This window comes from Gossypium arboreum, chromosome 6 (assembly GCF_025698485.1).
Source record: "Gossypium arboreum isolate Shixiya-1 chromosome 6, ASM2569848v2, whole genome shotgun sequence".
Taxonomy (NCBI): Eukaryota; Viridiplantae; Streptophyta; class Magnoliopsida; order Malvales; family Malvaceae; genus Gossypium; species Gossypium arboreum.
The window spans coordinates 57,274,651-57,292,724 of NC_069075.1; the positions used below are offsets into that span (position 1 = coordinate 57,274,651).

At 35.3% G+C, this 18,074-nt stretch overlaps 1 protein-coding gene across 1 annotated transcript; it reads left to right on the plus strand.

The window, feature by feature from the left end:
• Positions 1 to 983: 983 nt before the first annotated feature.
• On the plus strand, positions 984 to 17,593 carry LOC108484488 (cysteine-rich receptor-like protein kinase 14). The gene is made up of 2 exons (XM_053030139.1): positions 984 to 1,906; positions 17,355 to 17,593. Exons 1-2 carry the CDS (start codon positions 1,102 to 1,104, stop codon positions 17,402 to 17,404), a joined length of 855 nt encoding a protein of 284 aa, XP_052886099.1. The 5' UTR covers positions 984 to 1,101; the 3' UTR covers positions 17,405 to 17,593.
• Positions 17,594 to 18,074: the final 481 nt, after the last annotated feature.

Genomic DNA, 18,074 nt, shown 5'->3' on the forward strand with positions numbered 1-18,074 from the left:
ACGAAACAACTATGGACGGTAAGGGAAGCATTTTCCATGAGAAAACAGGACAAGTTTACTCATTATTTGCGTTGATTGACTTATAAGAGGTAGCTGAAGAATTCATGGCATCGGGACAAACTTGGAAGAAAGTGTGGGCAAATTAAGAATGGCTTGAATTAGCCCTCCCTCCAAGATTTTTTAGATACAGTTAATTTTACCATTTATTTCTCTCTTCGCAATTAATATTTTGTTTGGTAGGAAATGTGGCTAAAATAACCCGAAAACACATCTTCCTTTGTGTATCTTTTAACTGCCATGCAATGTTTGAGTACTCGATAGATGTGACAAGAATAAGGTTGGACCTATATTAAATAAATTATTATTTATAAGGTAAAATTAAAATTAAAGAAAATTGTGTTTATGGTCTTTTTTAATCTATTATATTTATAAAATTATTATTTTAATAAATAAATTTTATGTTAGAAATAAAAAATAGATATTCATTTATTTATAATTTTGTATATATTTTTTATAAAATTTTAATAATTTTTTAATTTTTAAAATTAAGACTAATTTGATATAATATTTAAATTGTGAATTAAATTTATTTATTTTTTAGAAGTAGGAACAAATTGATAAAACCTATAAAAATTTAAAGGATTGAATTTATTATATTGATAAAAGGACCTCATCAATATTCCCTTGGTGATTTAACATAGTGATTAAAATATTAAATTTAGATAATCTAAAAATAAAAAAATTAAATCTCACAAACTAAAAAACTGTCACAATTTATATAGTTTACCTTTAAAAGAATTTCAACGAGTTTTAGATGAATTAAGCCTTTTTAGACATTTTAAGATACATTCAATTGTTAATGAATCCAAAAGAAGATTGTCCACTAACCACATCTTTCTTTCTCAGGTAGGTAAGACTGAGGAATTAAAGACCAACTTTCGTTTGACTTTTAAAAGCTTCAAGACTTTTGCTTTAATGAGTGCTATTTGACTCCTTCTCCAACTCAATCCCCCATCTCTTCTCTGCCATGAAAAATCTGGAATAATAACTTCCCACTTCTTTCTTTTGGGTTTCCTTTCCTTCAATTTATACAACCTCAAAATGTGGGTTAAACTTACAAATATTTCTTCAATTCTCTCCCATCTGCTTATCAGCATCAGTCTTGTTGAGGCTTTCATAAGATGCTATGACACTGATAATTTCACCATAAATAGTACCTATGGTAAAAATCGGGACCTTATTCTTGCTTCTCTCCCACCGAATGTCTCTGCAAAAGGTGGTTTCTTCACTGCCAATGTTGGCCAAAACGCCGACAAAGTTTACGCTCTTGGTATGTGCAGAGGAGACTCTAGTCCTGACGATTGTTATAAATGTGTCAATTCTACAATCCACGACCTCGTAGCTAACTGTCCCAACCAGAAGGAAGCCGTTTCATGGGAAGGGCAACCATGTCATGTACACTATGCAGATCGCTCGTTTTATGGAACCCTGGAGGAGCTAGGAAACCCCGAGGCAGGCTATAATACAGGCGACATCAAATCTAACTTAACAGAATTTGATACGGTTTGGGAGAGTTTGATGGACACAGTGGTGAGAAACGCTTCCAACGGCTCTTCTACTCTTAAGTATGCAACCGAGGAAGCAGACTTTACAGTATTCCAAAAGATATATGCGCTAATGCAGTGCACTCCAGATTTATCACACAAGGATTGTGATTCCTGCCTAAGGCAATCCGTGAGTAACTATGAAAGTTGTTGCCATGGGAAGCAAGGAGGTTATGTTACGAGGCCTAGCTGTTATTTCCGCTGGGATTTGTATCCTTTCTATATTACAGCGACCCCATCCTTATCTCCGCCATCCTTATCTCCTCCACCTTCACCTGGTAGTCCTCGCCCGGTTATAAAAGGTATGTAGGCATCTTATACATGACTCATGAGTAAATTGAATTAAATTAAAATTAGAATAAACAAGCATCTTTTCAAAGAAAATGAATTCTAGTAGGTATCATTCTAGAAGAGCTTGACATCCATAAGCAAATAGATTATATATTAAAATAAAATAATTATATCAGTAAAAATGTATCAATTCAAAGATCAAAAGATATTATGGATTCAAATAATTAATTGATCAAAATTTAAATAAAATTTCCAATGCATAATAATGATATATAAGATTTTAAATTTTAAACATAACTTAATAAATTTTATTTTATGTTTACATATATATTATCACATAAATTATCTAAATAAAACGATATATACGAAAGCAAAAAAGGTCAGATTTTGGACCGGGTAGAAGATGGGGATATCATTCATATCGTAAAGGTCATCAAAACTAACGCACATAGGTTGGATAAGGTTATAGCCTAAAAAGTTTTTGAGCCTTTATTTCTGCCTTTTTATAGTAGGTAATTAGAGAACTTAACGAGGATGAGTTATTATTATTAAAGTTTCAATTTTGTTGGCTGAATGTATTGTTTGAATGTTTAAAGTGTTACCCTTTGTTTAAACTATTGCAAGCCTTTTTTATTTTTTTATATGTGTTTTGATTAATAAATTTATATATGTGTTTTGATTAATAAATCGCTATAAGAGATAAATAAATAAATAAAATTCATCACCTAACCATATATATATTTGATTTTTCCATATCTACTCTGCCATAATCTTCACCTTATTAAATACAATAACGAAACATATATAGCAAACTCCGTACCATAATAAATTTGTTCCTTTTAACTATTTCCCACAACTTCCATAGTCAAATGTAATGAATAGTGCATCAAGAAATAACTATCTTCCTCTAATTAATAAATTCACAAACTCCCATTCATATATAAATGAATTTATTGAGTTAGGCTCAATTGCAAAACTTTCATTACATGCTTTTCCTCCCGGCTTAGTTCAAACAACAATTAAAGTCTCTAATATCTCATTACATAGTTTTCTGCTCATCAATTTCACATAAAGTGTAAAACTTGGTCATCACCATTTCCCTAGAATAGGGCTTTTAAGCTCTAATATCTCATGCAGTAGTCTTTCTGTTCATCGATCTCACACAATGTATACTTATACTATCATAATTTTGAAAATTTCTCATTCTCTTCTCATTTTATTAATAACCATTCAGGCTTAACAATATTCAAATTCATTATAAACATGTTTTTACCTTAACTATTGGTTAATCCCTAACTCTACCAATTGTCACAAAAATTAAACTCGAAACCTTTATAAATAAAAAATTTTGTATTTTTAATCCCTATCAAATAAAGATCTAAAAAGAAATAATCAGACATTCAATTTAATTTCATTATTTACGTCCATAAACTTCAAAATAAATAACAGTTCAATTAATAAAAAATAAAGATATAACAATTGATTTATTGGTTGTTATCTAAATTCCAAAACAAAAAGATATATGTGATAAATAAAAAATAGAGAATAAATAATTTAAATTTTAATAATAATATATTTTATCAATGTAAATAATTTTTATAGAATTATTTTTCTATGACCTTTCAACATAATAAATTCTATCTCCTTACATGATCAATAATATTAACAATAATTAAAATAATTCTTGCATGTGAGATAAAATATATAACATGCAACTTAGAGCTAAATGAAAAACTAAATGTCATGTCAAAGTTATTTATTTTCCTTCATATTTAAATTTATTAATTAATGTTGATGGAATCTTAATTTGATTGACATGAACATTGTTGTTAATGCATGAGGAAATGTTTGAGTGAGTTGACTTGAAGCGCATTATCCTCTAATTTATGGGTTGAGAGAAATTATGAGTAGTTCTAGACATTGTGTCAAAAGAACAGATATAATCAAAACTTATAATAATATTATTCAAAAAAGTTTACTAAATTAATTAATTAAAATGAAATTAATTAATATTTAATAAAAATATTAATTAGAAGAGTCTCAACCACTAAAATTAATTGGTATTTTAGTTTAATAAAGAAATTACCAATTTGTTTTATCTATGTAATTATAAAAATTTAATAATAATAAAGCAATTTTACTTTAATAAGGATTTTAATGTTAATGGTAATAAAATAACTAACATTTTATTTTAATAAAATGAAATCTAATATTAATGGCAATAAAAATTAGGATGAATTAATAATTTTAGACATTATCAAATTATTTATAATTTTTGAGTTGGTAACAGAGATAGAGATGGAGGTAATAGGTATCATTCCGAAAGACCTTAACGTCTATAAGCAACCAAAACTTACTGTTGTTGTTATCTAATTTGTAATTATTTCTCGTTGTTATCTGATATCCTAGACTTGCAAAATTACAAAATTTGTCCAAATATTCATCCAATTTGAGAGCCTTCTTTTCTCAATCCGGCACTCATCTTCGTCTCTGATTGCATTTGATTCAAACGAAAAATTTGAGGCTTTCCTATCTTTTTCATTTGTTGGAACAAAGAAAATCAGTTCCGCTGCTCAAAGTGGTTAGCCAATTTATAAATTGTACATACGAAAGAAAAGCCCCTTAACGAAAGCTTTCATATGGAAAATTTTGCAGGCATCAATCTAACCTACCAAAGCTTTAGGTGCTATAATGACTCGGGTAGTTTCACAACCAGCAGTACATATGGAAAAAACCTTGACCATATTCTCGATTCTCTCCCACACAATGTCTCTGAAAATGGTGGTTTCTTTGAAGCCATTGGTGGCCAAGACTAACAAAGCTTACGCTCTTGGGATGTGCAGAGGAGACTTAATTAAAGATGAGTGTTATAGTTGTGTCAGTTCCTCGGTTCATGATCTCACAGTTAAGTGTCCTCACCGGAAAGAAGCCGTTTCATTGGCAGTTGTCCTACCGTGTATTGTACACTATGCAAATCGCCCATTTTTTGGAAACTTGGAGGTAGAACCCACGGATGCAGCTCATAACAATGAAAGCATCAAATCGGACGTACTAACAAAATTTGAAATGGCTTGGGATGGTTTGGTGGTCAATATGATGAGAAATGCTTCCAACGGCTCTTCTAAACTTAAGTATGCAACTGAGGAAGCAAAATTTACAGAATCTCAAACTATATATGCACTAATGCAATGCACCCCAGATTTATCACAGGAATATGATATAGATGTTTTCATTGGAAAACAATATCAACGGAGGAATAAGAATTAGAATTCTACATTTATTTAATTTCTTTGGGAGTTTTAGTTTTACTAGGTTTTTATTTCCTTATAAACTTTAAATTAGGAATTCTATTAGGACTTTAAATTAGGAATTAGATTAGGATTTTCCTTTGTAATTAACACCTATAAAAAGGGCGCCAATATGAAATAAAAGGGGGTTTATTTTTTATCACAAACGTTAGTTTGGGAAGGGGTTCGATCAAAGACGAATCGCCTTTGAGTAACCATAGGTCGAAGCAAGGATACTTTCTCGTCTAGACTGTGACTAGATCTTACGCCAAGGCGCATAACAACTTGGTATCGAGTCGGTTGTCATGGGTGACGAAAAACTTTGACAATAAGTGGAGGCATTTATGGAATAAATGGCTACAAGGCAACAAGCATTAGAGGAGCAGATGACGATTTTATCTCTTTCGGTCCAAAAGACAACGAAGAGAATTTAGAAAAAATAATGAAGAACAAGGCAAAGTGGAGGCAAGAAAAGAAATTGATTCACAACACGGTGGGGGCATGGTGCCAAGATACTCCAAGATGGAATTTCCCACTTATGATGGTGTTGGTGATCCTTTAGGATGGTTAAAAAGATGTGAAAATTTTTTTGGCAATCAGCGGACCAACGAAGAAGACAAAGTCGGCTTAGCTTCATTCCATCTCTTAGGAGAAGCACAATTGTGGTTTGATCAAATCGAGGAAGAGGAGGCAAATTTGGATTGGGAGTGTTTTAGAGAGTGTTGTCATGTCAGGTTTGGGCCACCTATGAGTAATAACCCCTTGGGGGAACTTGCAAACTTGAGACAAACGGGACGGTAGAAGAATATCAACGTCAATTTCAATCACTCATGGCTAGGACTATCGATCTTAAACCTCGACAACAAGTAAACCTTTTCTTCCGGATTAGTAGAGGAACTTAGAATTGATATCGAGATGCAACAACCGGAAACCTTGGAGTTGCAATGAATATGGCTCGAGCTTTGGAACGAAACAAAAGTCTCTTCCAAGATGTTATCTCAAACCAATCTAAACCGGTCACTTCCCAAAACACCGGCAAGAATTCCATTATTCCAACAACAAAGAGCTTTGCAAAGGAGGAGGACAAACAACGAAACCAATGGGGAATAACAACAAAATAGGTTCTTCCGCACCATTTATCAAAAGATTGACACGAGCAGAGATGGCGGAGAGAAGGGCTAAGGATTGTGTTATAATTGTGACGAGTCTTACTCCATGGGGCACAAATGTAAAAGGCTATTTTGGATAGAAGTACCAGATATTGAAGATGAGCAAGATGATGAGGTAGATGATCTTGAAATTTCCTTACATGCCATTAGAGGAACTTGCAATTCATCTACTATGCAACTACCAGCAAAGGTGTCAGGAAAAACAGTGTTAGTTCTCGTTGATTCAGGCAGTACACATAACTTTCTACGCGAAGGTCTAGTGCCAAGATTGGGACTGAAAATACAAAAGAAAAGGGGGTTGCAAGTATGTGTGGCAAATGGAGAACGGGTTCCTAGCATTGGCATTTGTAAATCAGTACAGTTCGTTGTGGCCAATGACAACTTTCAAGCTGATTTTTATACAATACCATTAGAAGGGTTTGATATGATTTGGGGTTAAATGGTTGTGTACCCTTGGTCCAATTTTATGAGATTTCAGCTCCTTAATTATGCAATTTGCAGTAAACAAGAAGAAGATACTTTGGCAAGGGCAGCACCCAGAGGAAGTTCCACGACTCAGCTTGATACAGGGACAGGATTTAACTAATATAGTATTAGATAAGCTACTGGTAGAATTTGCGCATTTATTCCAAGAACCGTCTGGGTTACCTCCTAACCGCAAATGTAACCATCGTATAACTCTCAATGTGACAGCCCTAAAGTGACCCTAGTCGGAAAGTGGTTTCGGGACCGCTAAACCGAGTCACCAAATTATTTGAATATGATAATTATTGTCTAAAATATGTGAATATGAATGTGCGAAAGTTTTAAGCTTTGATTTAGTTAATTGCATGTGAATTTAGTTAATAGGACTTATGTGTGACACTTTTAAAATGTGATTGGTTAATCTATAAGGATCTATTAGTGCATGTAATCAAAGGGGTGGACTTGCATGTCAATTTCCCCCATTTAATTAGTAGTGGCCGGCCATGACAATAAGGGTGGACAAAGTGTGATGGGTAAAACATGTCATAAACATGTTGTGTTAATGGTTTATATTAGAAATGATAAAATAAGGAGCATGGTAATAAAATAATGAATAGGAAAATGATGAAGAAAAAAAAAAGAAAAAAAAAAGTTCTCATGTTGTGAACTTGGCTGAATAGAAGAAAGAAAGAGAGGTTCTCATTTGTTTCTTATTGACTGAAAAATCAAAGGAAGGAGGGGAAGAAAAGGTTGAAGAGGTCCGGCCATACTTGTATCTAGATTAAGGTATGTTTGATGATGTTCCATGAGATGCATGCATGTTTTAGTTGTTAGCTTGAGTTCTACCTAGCCCATGGTTTAAATAACGAGGTAATCCGAGTTGAGTCTACTGATTTGAATAGGTTGCCAGCTGTAATATCATCGATGTTGGCTCAGAAATATGTAAGAAAGGGGTGTGAAGCATACCTTGCGTATGTACTTGATAATAAAGAGCCAGAAAGGAAACTTGAATCTGTGCCGGTGGTTTGTGAATACCCGGATGTTTTTCCCGAAGAATTACCGGGTTTACCACCTGTTCGGGAGGTAAAGTTTGGTATTGAGCTTGTACCTGGGACTACACTGATTTCGATAGCTCCGTATCATATGGCACCAACCAAGTTAAAAGAGTTGAAAGCTCAGTTGCAAGAGTTGACGGATAGAGGTTTCGCTCGACCAAGTTTCTCACCTTGGGTGCACCAAGATTGTTTGTGAAAAGAAGGATGAACCATGAGGTTGTGCATCGACTATCGTCAGCTGAATAAGGTGACAATAAAGAATAAATATCCGATACCGCGCATTGACGATTTGTTGATCAACTAAAGGGAGCCTCGGTGTTTTCAAAGATAGACTTGAGATCGGGTTATTATCAGTGGCGAATTCGAGATTCGGATATACCCAAAACTGCTTTCAGAGCGAGATACGGTCACTACGAATTCTTAGTGATGCCGTTTGGGCTCACTAATGCCCCCGCGGTATTTATGGATTTGATGAATCGGATCTTCAGACCGTATTTGGATCGATTTGTAGTTGTGTTTATCGACGATATTTTGGTCTATTCGAGAAATGAAACCGATCATGCTGAACACCTAGGATTAGTGTTGCAAATTTTACGGGATAAGCAGTTGTATGCTAAGTTCAGTAAGTGTGAGTTCTGGCTAAGAGAGGTTAGCTTCTTGGGACATGTGGTATCTGCATCGGGTATTCAAGTCGATCCGAGCAAAATTTTAGCCATACTTAACTGGAAGCCTCCGAGAAATATTAACGAGGTTCGAGCTTTTTGGGACTTGGTTACTACCGACGGTTTGTAAAGGTTTCTCGATGATAGCCACACCAATGACGAAACTACTTGTAAAGATGTTAAGTTTGAATGGACGAGAAAAGTGTCGAAAAGTTTCGATCAATTGAAAACTCATTTGACTAAGCTCCAAGATTAGTGCGGCCGAATCGGGCAAGGAGTTTGTCATTTATAGTGATGCATCCCTACTTGGGTTGGGTTGCGTATTGATGCAAGAAGGTCGGGTTGTGGCCTATGCGTCGAGACAATTGAAGCCACATGAGAAAAATTATCCAACCCATGATCTCGAATTAGCTGCCATCGTATTCGCTTTGAAAATATGGCGACATTACTTATTTGGTGAGAAGTGCCATGTATATTCGGATCACAAAAGTCTCAAATATTTGATGACTCAAAGAGACTTGAATCTGCGACAAAGGCGTTGGCTTGAGTTGTTGAAAGATTATGAGCTTGTCATTGACTATCACTCAGGAAAGGCTAATGTGGTTGCGGATGCCTTAAGTCGTAAATCACCCTTGCTTTGCTTCTGACGATGAATGCACACTTGTCTGTTCTATTCGACAATGTATTAGTGGCAAAATTAAAGGCCAAACCATTGTTGATTCATCAGATTCGTGAAGCTCAGAAAGTCGATGATGAACTGGTCGCAAAACGGGCTGAATGTGTTTCGAATATGGAATCAGAGTTTTAAATTGATGATGACGATTGTTTGAGGTTCAGAAATCGTTTGTGTGTTCCAAGAAGTTCAGAACTTATTTCGATGATTCTGAAGGAAGCTCATTGTAGCCGAATGTCAATTCACCCGGGGAGTACGAAAATGTACAACGATCTGAGACGTCAGTTTTGGTGGCATGGTATGAAACGAGACATTTCCGATTTTGTTTCGAAGTGCTTAGTAAGTCAGCAAGTGAAGGCGGAACATCAAGTGCCTACGGGTTTACTTCAGCCGATCATGGTACCTGAATGGAAATGGGATCGAGTCACGATGGATTTTGTATCTGGGTTACCAGTGTCGGCAAGTAAGAAAGATGCGATTTGGGTTGTTGTTGATAGACTGACTAAGTCGGCTCACTTTATCCCCGTACGCACGGATTTTCATTGGATAGACTAGCTGAGTTGTATGTTTCTCAGATTGTGAGATTACACGGGGTACCCATTTCTATTGTGTCGGATAGAGATCCGAGATTCACCTCGCGATTTTGGAAGAAATTACAAGAAGCTTTGGGTACCAAGTTGCATTTTAGCACCGCCTTTCACCCCCAAACCGATGGTCAATCCGAGCGGATAATTCAGATACTTGAGGATATGTTGAGATGTTGCATCCTCGAGTTTAGTGGTTCATGGGAGCGGTATTTACCTTTGATTGAATTCGCTTACAACAATAGTTTTCAATCAAGTATTAAGATGGCACCTTACGAGGCTTTGTACGGTCGTAAATGCCATACACCATTGGTTTGAATCGAGCTTGGTGAAAGTAAAATTTTCGGAGTCGATTTGATTAAAGATGCTGAACAGAAAGTAAAAGTAATCCGTGAAAGTCTGAAGGCAGCCACAGATCGTCAGAAGTCGTACGCGGATTTGAAACGAAAAGACATTAAGTATCAGGTGGGGGACAAAGTGTTTCTTAAAGTTTCATCTTGGAAAAAGATACTCAGATTTGGCCGTAAGGGCAAATTGAGTCCGAGGTTCATCGGGCCATATGAAATATCCGAACGAGTCGGTCCAGTCGCGTATAGATTGATTTTGCCCCCTGAACTTGAAAAGATTCATGACGTCTTTCATGTTTCGATGGTTCGACGTTATAGATCTGATCCATCGCACATAATTAGTCCATCAGAGGTTGAAATTCAACCCGATATGAGTTATGAAGAAGAACCGATTCGTATCCTGGCTCGTGAAGTGAAGGAGTTGCGAAACAAAAAGGTTTCTTTAGTAAAAGTTTATGGCTCAAACACGGGATGGAAGAAGCTACTTGGGAAACCGAGAACTCTATGAAAGAACGATACCCAAACTTATTCACCGGTAAGATTTTCGGGGACGAAAAATTCTTAAGTGGGGGAGAGTTGTGACAGCCCTAAAGTGAGCCTAGTCGGAAAGCGGTTTCGGGACCGCTAAACCGAGTCACCAAATTATTTGAATATGATAATTATTGTCTAAAATATGTGAATATGAATGTGTGAAAGTTTTAAGCTTTGATTTAGTTAATTGCATGTGAATTTAGTTAATAGGACTTATGTGTGAAACTTTTGAAATGTGATAGGTTAATCTATAAGGATCTATTAGTGCATGTAATCAAAAGGGTGGACTTGCATGTCAATTTCCCCCATTTAATTAGTAGTGGCCGGCCATGACAATAAGGGTGGACAAAGTGTGATGGGTAAAACATGTCATAAACATGTTGTGTTAATGGTTTATGTTAGAAATGATAAAATAAGGAGCATGGTAATAAAATAATGAATAGGAAAATGACGAAAAAAAAAAAAAGTTCTCATGTTGTGAACTTGGCTGAATAGAAGAAAGAAAGAGAGGTTCTCAATTGTTTCTTCTTGACTGAAAAATCAAAGGAAGGAGGGGAAGAAAAGGTTGAAGAGGTCCGGCCATACTTGTATCTAGATTAAGGTATGTTTGATGATGTTCCATGAGATGCATGCATGTTTTAGTTGTTAGCTTGAGTTCTACCTAGCCCATGGTTTAAATCTTTGCTATGTGATGGAGATGATATTCGGCCATGGGTGTTATCTTCTTGGTTGGTGTTTGATGTTGTGGTGATGATGCATGAAGATGAGTTAAGTTTCGGCTAAGGTGGATTTGTGTTGATGTCATTTGCATGCTAAATGTGAAGCTTTGTAGTGATACATGTGATGGTGGATTGATGCCTCTTGGATTTTTTTCTTAGCATTTTTTTTTGAGTTAGACATTAGGTTCTTTGTTTAACCCATGACCAAAATTGAAATGGTATGGTGTCTTGATGCATTCGGCCATAGTAGGAAATATGGTTGTTGTTCATGTTATTTGCATGAGAAATGGTAGTAAGGTGAAGTGCAAAAAAATTAGTATTTGATTACTAGTGTACATATGTGTAATAGCCGAGTTTTGAACTTGAAACAAAATGGTATGTAGTTAATACAAGTAACCATATTTGTAGGAAGTATTAAGCATATAATTGGCCTCAACATAGACATGCATATTCGGCCACATGAGATAGATAGGTGTTGCATGTATTCGGTTAGGGGCAAGCATATTGATGCTTTTATCTTGACTTAGATAATCGGCTCAAGGAAAATTTGTTAAAGTGCTTGTTAATTGGTATTAGGTTAATGATGTGTGTATTCGGTCATGAGGGTGCACATGAGGAAATGTTAGATTAATTGTATTAAATCATGAAATCATCAATTATGAAATGATTCCCTATCACATGCACCCAATAAATGAGTTAGTCACATAACAAAGCATCATGTAATTTATGTAGATGAGCTCATCATTCATCATCTTATTAACATACATCATATTAATCCCGTTGAGTTTCTAGGAAATCTCGATGGAATACCCATTATCCGTCAATTCTTACAAATGATCATTTCACATATATGCACTCCCGTGAACCTCACATCTCATGGTAGGATTACCAATCCAGGCTAAATCCCCCATATCATGAACTCATAAGGTGATGTCGAGATTACCAGTCTAGGCTAAATCCCTTATAGTGACAAACACCCTTAACGAGCTCGGATCCAATTACCACCCAAAGCTAAATTGCAGACCTAATCGGATTACCCGTCCGGGATAAATCCATAATGCACGCATATTCTTCGGGAGGCTTGATCATTCAAGGAACACCCGTCTGAGCTAGATCCTTTTCATACTTGAGATCACAGATTACCCGTCTGGGCTAAATCCTTACTGCAACACATGCAAGATCTCTTTACACATATCAATGAAGGTTTATCCATTGAATTCCCTTTGTCAACCTCAACCGAGACATTTTTCACATGTTACCATCAAATATGCATTTCTATGATGTTTCATGCTAATAATAAATGCAATCATCATGCATTCATAAATCATTTAATTATACATATTCGGGGTTTGCTTTAAGTTATCCGAACTTACCTGGTATTCTTTTCGGAGTTGTGTTTCGGTTATTCTGAAACCTTGCGTTTACCTCGATCGACCTCCAAAATTTGTTCCTCGGGGTCTATAACAACAAAATTAACTCATTAATACACTACATTATACATTTCAAGTTTAATATCTACCCCCGATCCAAATGACCGTTTTGCCCCTAGCCTTTCACATTTTTACGATTTAGTCCCTAGGCTCGTATAATGAAACACATGCACTTTTTATCTTACCCAAGCCTAGCTGAACACTTTTATCTTACACATGCACTTTTTATCTTACCCAAAGCAATTTCATACAAATTTCTTTTAGAATTCAAGTTTTTCAATTTATTCAATTTAGTCCCTAATTTCCAATTGAACACCTTACTCAACGAATTTCTTCATGAAACTTTAACACATGCATAGACTCATATTCTAGGCCTCATAATAATCATAAAGTAAATATTTTGATGTCAAATTTTTGGTCCTAAAACCACCATTCAAACTAGACCCTATTTCGAGATGTTACAGAAATGTTAGGTGCAAAAATGTAATTTTTGCCATAATGTGATTTTGGATTGAATTGAATAGCTTGATGATTGAATGAGTTAAATGTGATATTATAGATTAAGAAAAATGAAGTTCAGATGTAGATAGGGGGAAAAATAAAATAATTGGCGAATAGATCCCTTTTGTCATTTTCGCACCCGAGGTAAGTTCGTATGGAAATAAAATTTATTATAATTGTATTTTAAATGCTTTAATTTTTGTATGAATTGTTTAAACGACTCTACGAAAAGGTTCATCGATGTTTTGGCAAGTGAGAAATTCCAATCGAACCTTAGGAATAGATTAGGATACAAGTGACATGTCACTAGGGTATTATGTTATATGATCCGGATGCTGGTCCTATACGTCCTACCGGTGGCTAAGTATACCGGCATATGTTGCGATTACTTGACAGCTTGTGTGAACAGCACCGTGTAGCTACGTCTTGACTGACAGCTTGTGTGAGTAGGCTAGTTGACGGCTCGAGAGCGAGCATATATGTGATATAAGATAGAGGTAGCAATGGCTACATATGTGACACCTTGAGTGAAAGGTTTCCCGAGTATCCGATATTATTATTCCGAGTGGTTTATTGGGTATGCCAACAATGAGAATAAGTATGAAATTATTACGAGATGGTATAGGTATGTACATAAAGCTTATAATTATTAAATCCGTGAAATGATGATTTCAAGGTAAGTTTGTGATGTAATGAATTATGGTCATGAGATTATGGTAAATTACATTATCTTATATTATACTACTTGAATGTAAAATGTATGGTAAGAATTGCTTATTTCTTTCATATGAGCTTACTAAGCTATATAGCTTGCTCCATTTTACTTTCTCATTTTTTATAATGTCACCAAGCTAGCTCAGATTGGAGATCATCAGAGATCACATCACACTATCAAACTGTCATTTTGGGTATCGATGATTCTAAACATTTTGAATATATGGCATGTATAGGGACTTGGTCATCCTGGGTATATGTGTTATTATGATTTTGGCCAAATGTGTTGGCTTATATTTGTTTAAAGTGATTTGGTATTTAGCCATGTAATTGGTTTATTTTAACTAAAATAGTTGTAAGCCTATTTATATAAATATATGTGCCAATGCCTTTTGTTTATGTGTTCAGTACGCTATATGTTTATTTATGGCTATATAGCTTTGTTGTTAAATGATTGAGTTTGGTTCATTGGTATGCTAGAAGATCTATATGATACAATGCATATTAATGGTAGCCATATTGAAGCATGCAAAATGTGAGTGGTATGATTTGGTTTGGTAAAATATGATGTTGTAAGTATGTTAAGTGTTGAAATGACATGTTTTAGCCTTGATTGTGGATGTTTTGGTTGTCTAAGTATGCTATGATTTGTGTCATTTGATGTTGTGTATATGTGTGCAAATGAGGGTGGAAAATTGGCTTGGTAGATAACCTTTATTTTTGTCCACACACACGCCCGTGTGTCTGTGCCATGGGCATGTGTTTCAACCGTGTATCCCTTGCACCTTAATTTTAAGAAATAGAATGCTCAAAATTGAGCACACGGGCAGAGACACGGGCATGTGTCTCAACAGTATGAGGGACACGACCTTAGACATGGGCGTGTGTCCTGGCCATGTGATGTCTGCACCTAATTTATGAAAATTAATTAACCACACGGCCTAGCACACGGGCATGTGGCTTGGCTGTGTGACTCCAATTTGTTCATGCCTTGCAAAACAGAGAGTTACACGGGTTAGGGACACGAGCGTGTGTGACCACACTGCTGCCCACACGGGTGTGTCCCAAACTACACGGGCGTGTGACCCTTGTACATGACAAAAATCTTCTAAATTTTGTAAAAATTTCCAAGGTTCTCGGCTTATTTTCGGACCACCTACAAAGCATGATTTAGGCCTCGTAGGTTCATATTAGAGACTTTATGGCTGAATGCAAATGGTTTTAAATTTGGTTGAAATTTATGACTAGGAATTGTATGATTGTTTGCAATGTAAGTCCAGTAATGCCTCGTAACCCTTTTTCGAAGTCGAATACGGGTGAGGGGTGTTACAGCTCCACTTCTCAAATGACACTCCCCAAAATGAAATTTATTACAGTTGTTACACCTCAATTTGAGGTTACCAACACTTCCCACACTTGTTACAGATGGAGACGGGGATCTCAAGTTAGAACATTGAGAGCCTCGCTCTTTCCCAGTGTAACAGCCCATTTTTCAGTGACATCAGAACAGTGGTTTTGGGACCACAAATCAAATCTGAAAATAAAATTTATTTTTATTTTATTACATGGTCCGTAATATGTTGGAAATGTCATGTGAAAAGCCCGATAAGAAAATTTTATCGATAATGTGTTTAATTACGGAAAGGACTATATCGCCTAAATTGTAAAAGTTGAATTCTAGTAGCTATAAGGATTAAATAGCTATGGAATTCATTATAGCTACTAGAATTCAAAACTAGAGGTCCTTATATGGTAATTAGACTATTAAAGAAATGTATGTAGATATTTTGGTGACTTATCCATGGAAATTTAGAAAAAGGGCAAGGACTAAATTGGAAATTGAAAATATTTAATTAATTAAAAGATGATAAAAAAATATCATCTTATTTTTTATATCATCTTCAACCTAAAATACATGGAAACCCAATAAGAGAGAGAAGAAACTTTCATGGCTTAATTGAGTAAGTTTCCTTGTCCTGTTTTTAGTAATTTTGATATCTTTAAATCCGGGATAGCTTAATCTATCTATTTGAGGGATCAATTTGAAAAGTTATCAAAGTATAAAAATTGGTTCATGGATGAATATACTGAAAATTAGAAATTTATGCTAGAAAATGAAAGGTTGTTGATAGATAAACAACTTTTCCAAAGTGATTTTTGATGAAAACATAATTTATGGACTAAAGTGTAAAGTTGTGAAATTTGATGAAAAACTCTAAATTTCTATGAATACATGTTCTGTACATTTTGTGATGGGATTTTGGTTAGGCTTGGAATAGGGTGTAAATTGCACAAATTTCATTTTCCGAGCTAGGGATGAAATTGGAATTTATGGAAAAGTTAAGGGAAAAATGGTAATTTTTCCTAGGACGTAAATTGAGTCCAAATGAATATGAAATGTGCGAATTTATGGTTAAATTCATTTATATGGATCCGTACAACACAAATTCGAGGTTAGACCTTTGGATTAGTAGATTTTATACGCGAACCAGTGACGAGGTAAGTTCGTGTAACTTAATCGAGCATGTAAATAGGTTAAATTGAATGTTGTGTTTGTATGGAATGTGACTTATATTGATGTGAATTATTTGATTGCTATGATGAAGAATTGAATACATGTTTGAAAAGGTGAAAAAACGTTAAGCTCCGTTTGAATATTGAATTCCGATGAATATATGTGCTTTCCCAAAATGAATGAGGTCCTGCATTTGTTGCAGACGAGATTTAGCTCAGACGAGTAATCCTATTAGTCTCATCATAGAAAGAATTTATCCCGAACGGGTAATCCTAATATCTCTCTCGAGCATATGTTATAATTAGGGTTTAGCCTGGACTGGCAATCCTAATTGAGCTCTTTTGAGCATACGTTACATAAAGGATTTAGCCTGAACTGGTAATCTTGTAATATGATATGTGGCTCGAGAGTGTGGCCCTTGATTAAGTGCCCTATAGGCACTCTTAAATAAGAATTGACAGGTTATTGAATCGTATACCTTGAGTGTACTACTTGAGTATCTGTCGGAATTTTAATGATTCAACAGACAAAACTCTTGGCATGATAAGATAATTATGGGATGAAATGAATAATGTCTTTAAGGAATATAGTATGATGAGCTCATCTATGTTTACTTAATGTATATGAAAATTTTGTGACTAACATGTTTGATTGAATACATGCGTTTAGGAAAATTTTGCCAAGTGGATGGAAAAAATGATATTGTATACTTAAATTTAATAAATGGGATTGGTAAGTTTAGTTTCCGTTATACGAACTTACTAAGCATGTAATGCTTACTCTGTTTTATTTTCCCCTGTTTTATAGTGCTCGGAAGCTTGCGAAGGTTGGAGATCATTGGAGCATCATCACACTAACCACTAGCTCATTTTGGGTATATATAGTAAAATCATTTTGGTATGATGCATATTTAGGCTAATTTTTCCATAGATGGCTTAAATATGTGGTTTGTAATCTAGTTATTGGAATGGCTAGCAATGATTGTTTTTGTTATACTTGTAATGTCATACTATGGTAGCCATATACATGTTAAATGGTTGATCAAATTATGCCTAACATATGGAATATACCAAGGTAAGATTATAAACATTTATGCATGTAATGATATGCCATGTTGAATGATAGAGTTTGCTTAATTTGAATGCTTGAAATGGTTGGTATTTGGATGTGAGTTTAAGTGTAGGCCATTGGTGTGATTTTAGGTGAGAAATGAAGGTAGAAATGGCTTCATTTTGTCTACACGGGCAGATACACAGGCGTGTGTCTAGACCGTATGTGACAGACGGCTTGGTACATGGTCGTGTGGTTAGGCTGTGTGTCCCCTGCACCTTAAATTCAAGAAACAAAATGCTCAGAATTGAGCACACGAGCAGAAACACAGGTGTGTGTCTCAGTCGTATGTGCTACACGGCCTAGAACACAGGCGTGTGTCTTGGCGGTGTGAAACTTGCACCTAATTTCGAAAGAATTTAATTAATCGCACGGCATAGCACACGGGCGTGTGGCATGGCATAGCACACGAGCGTG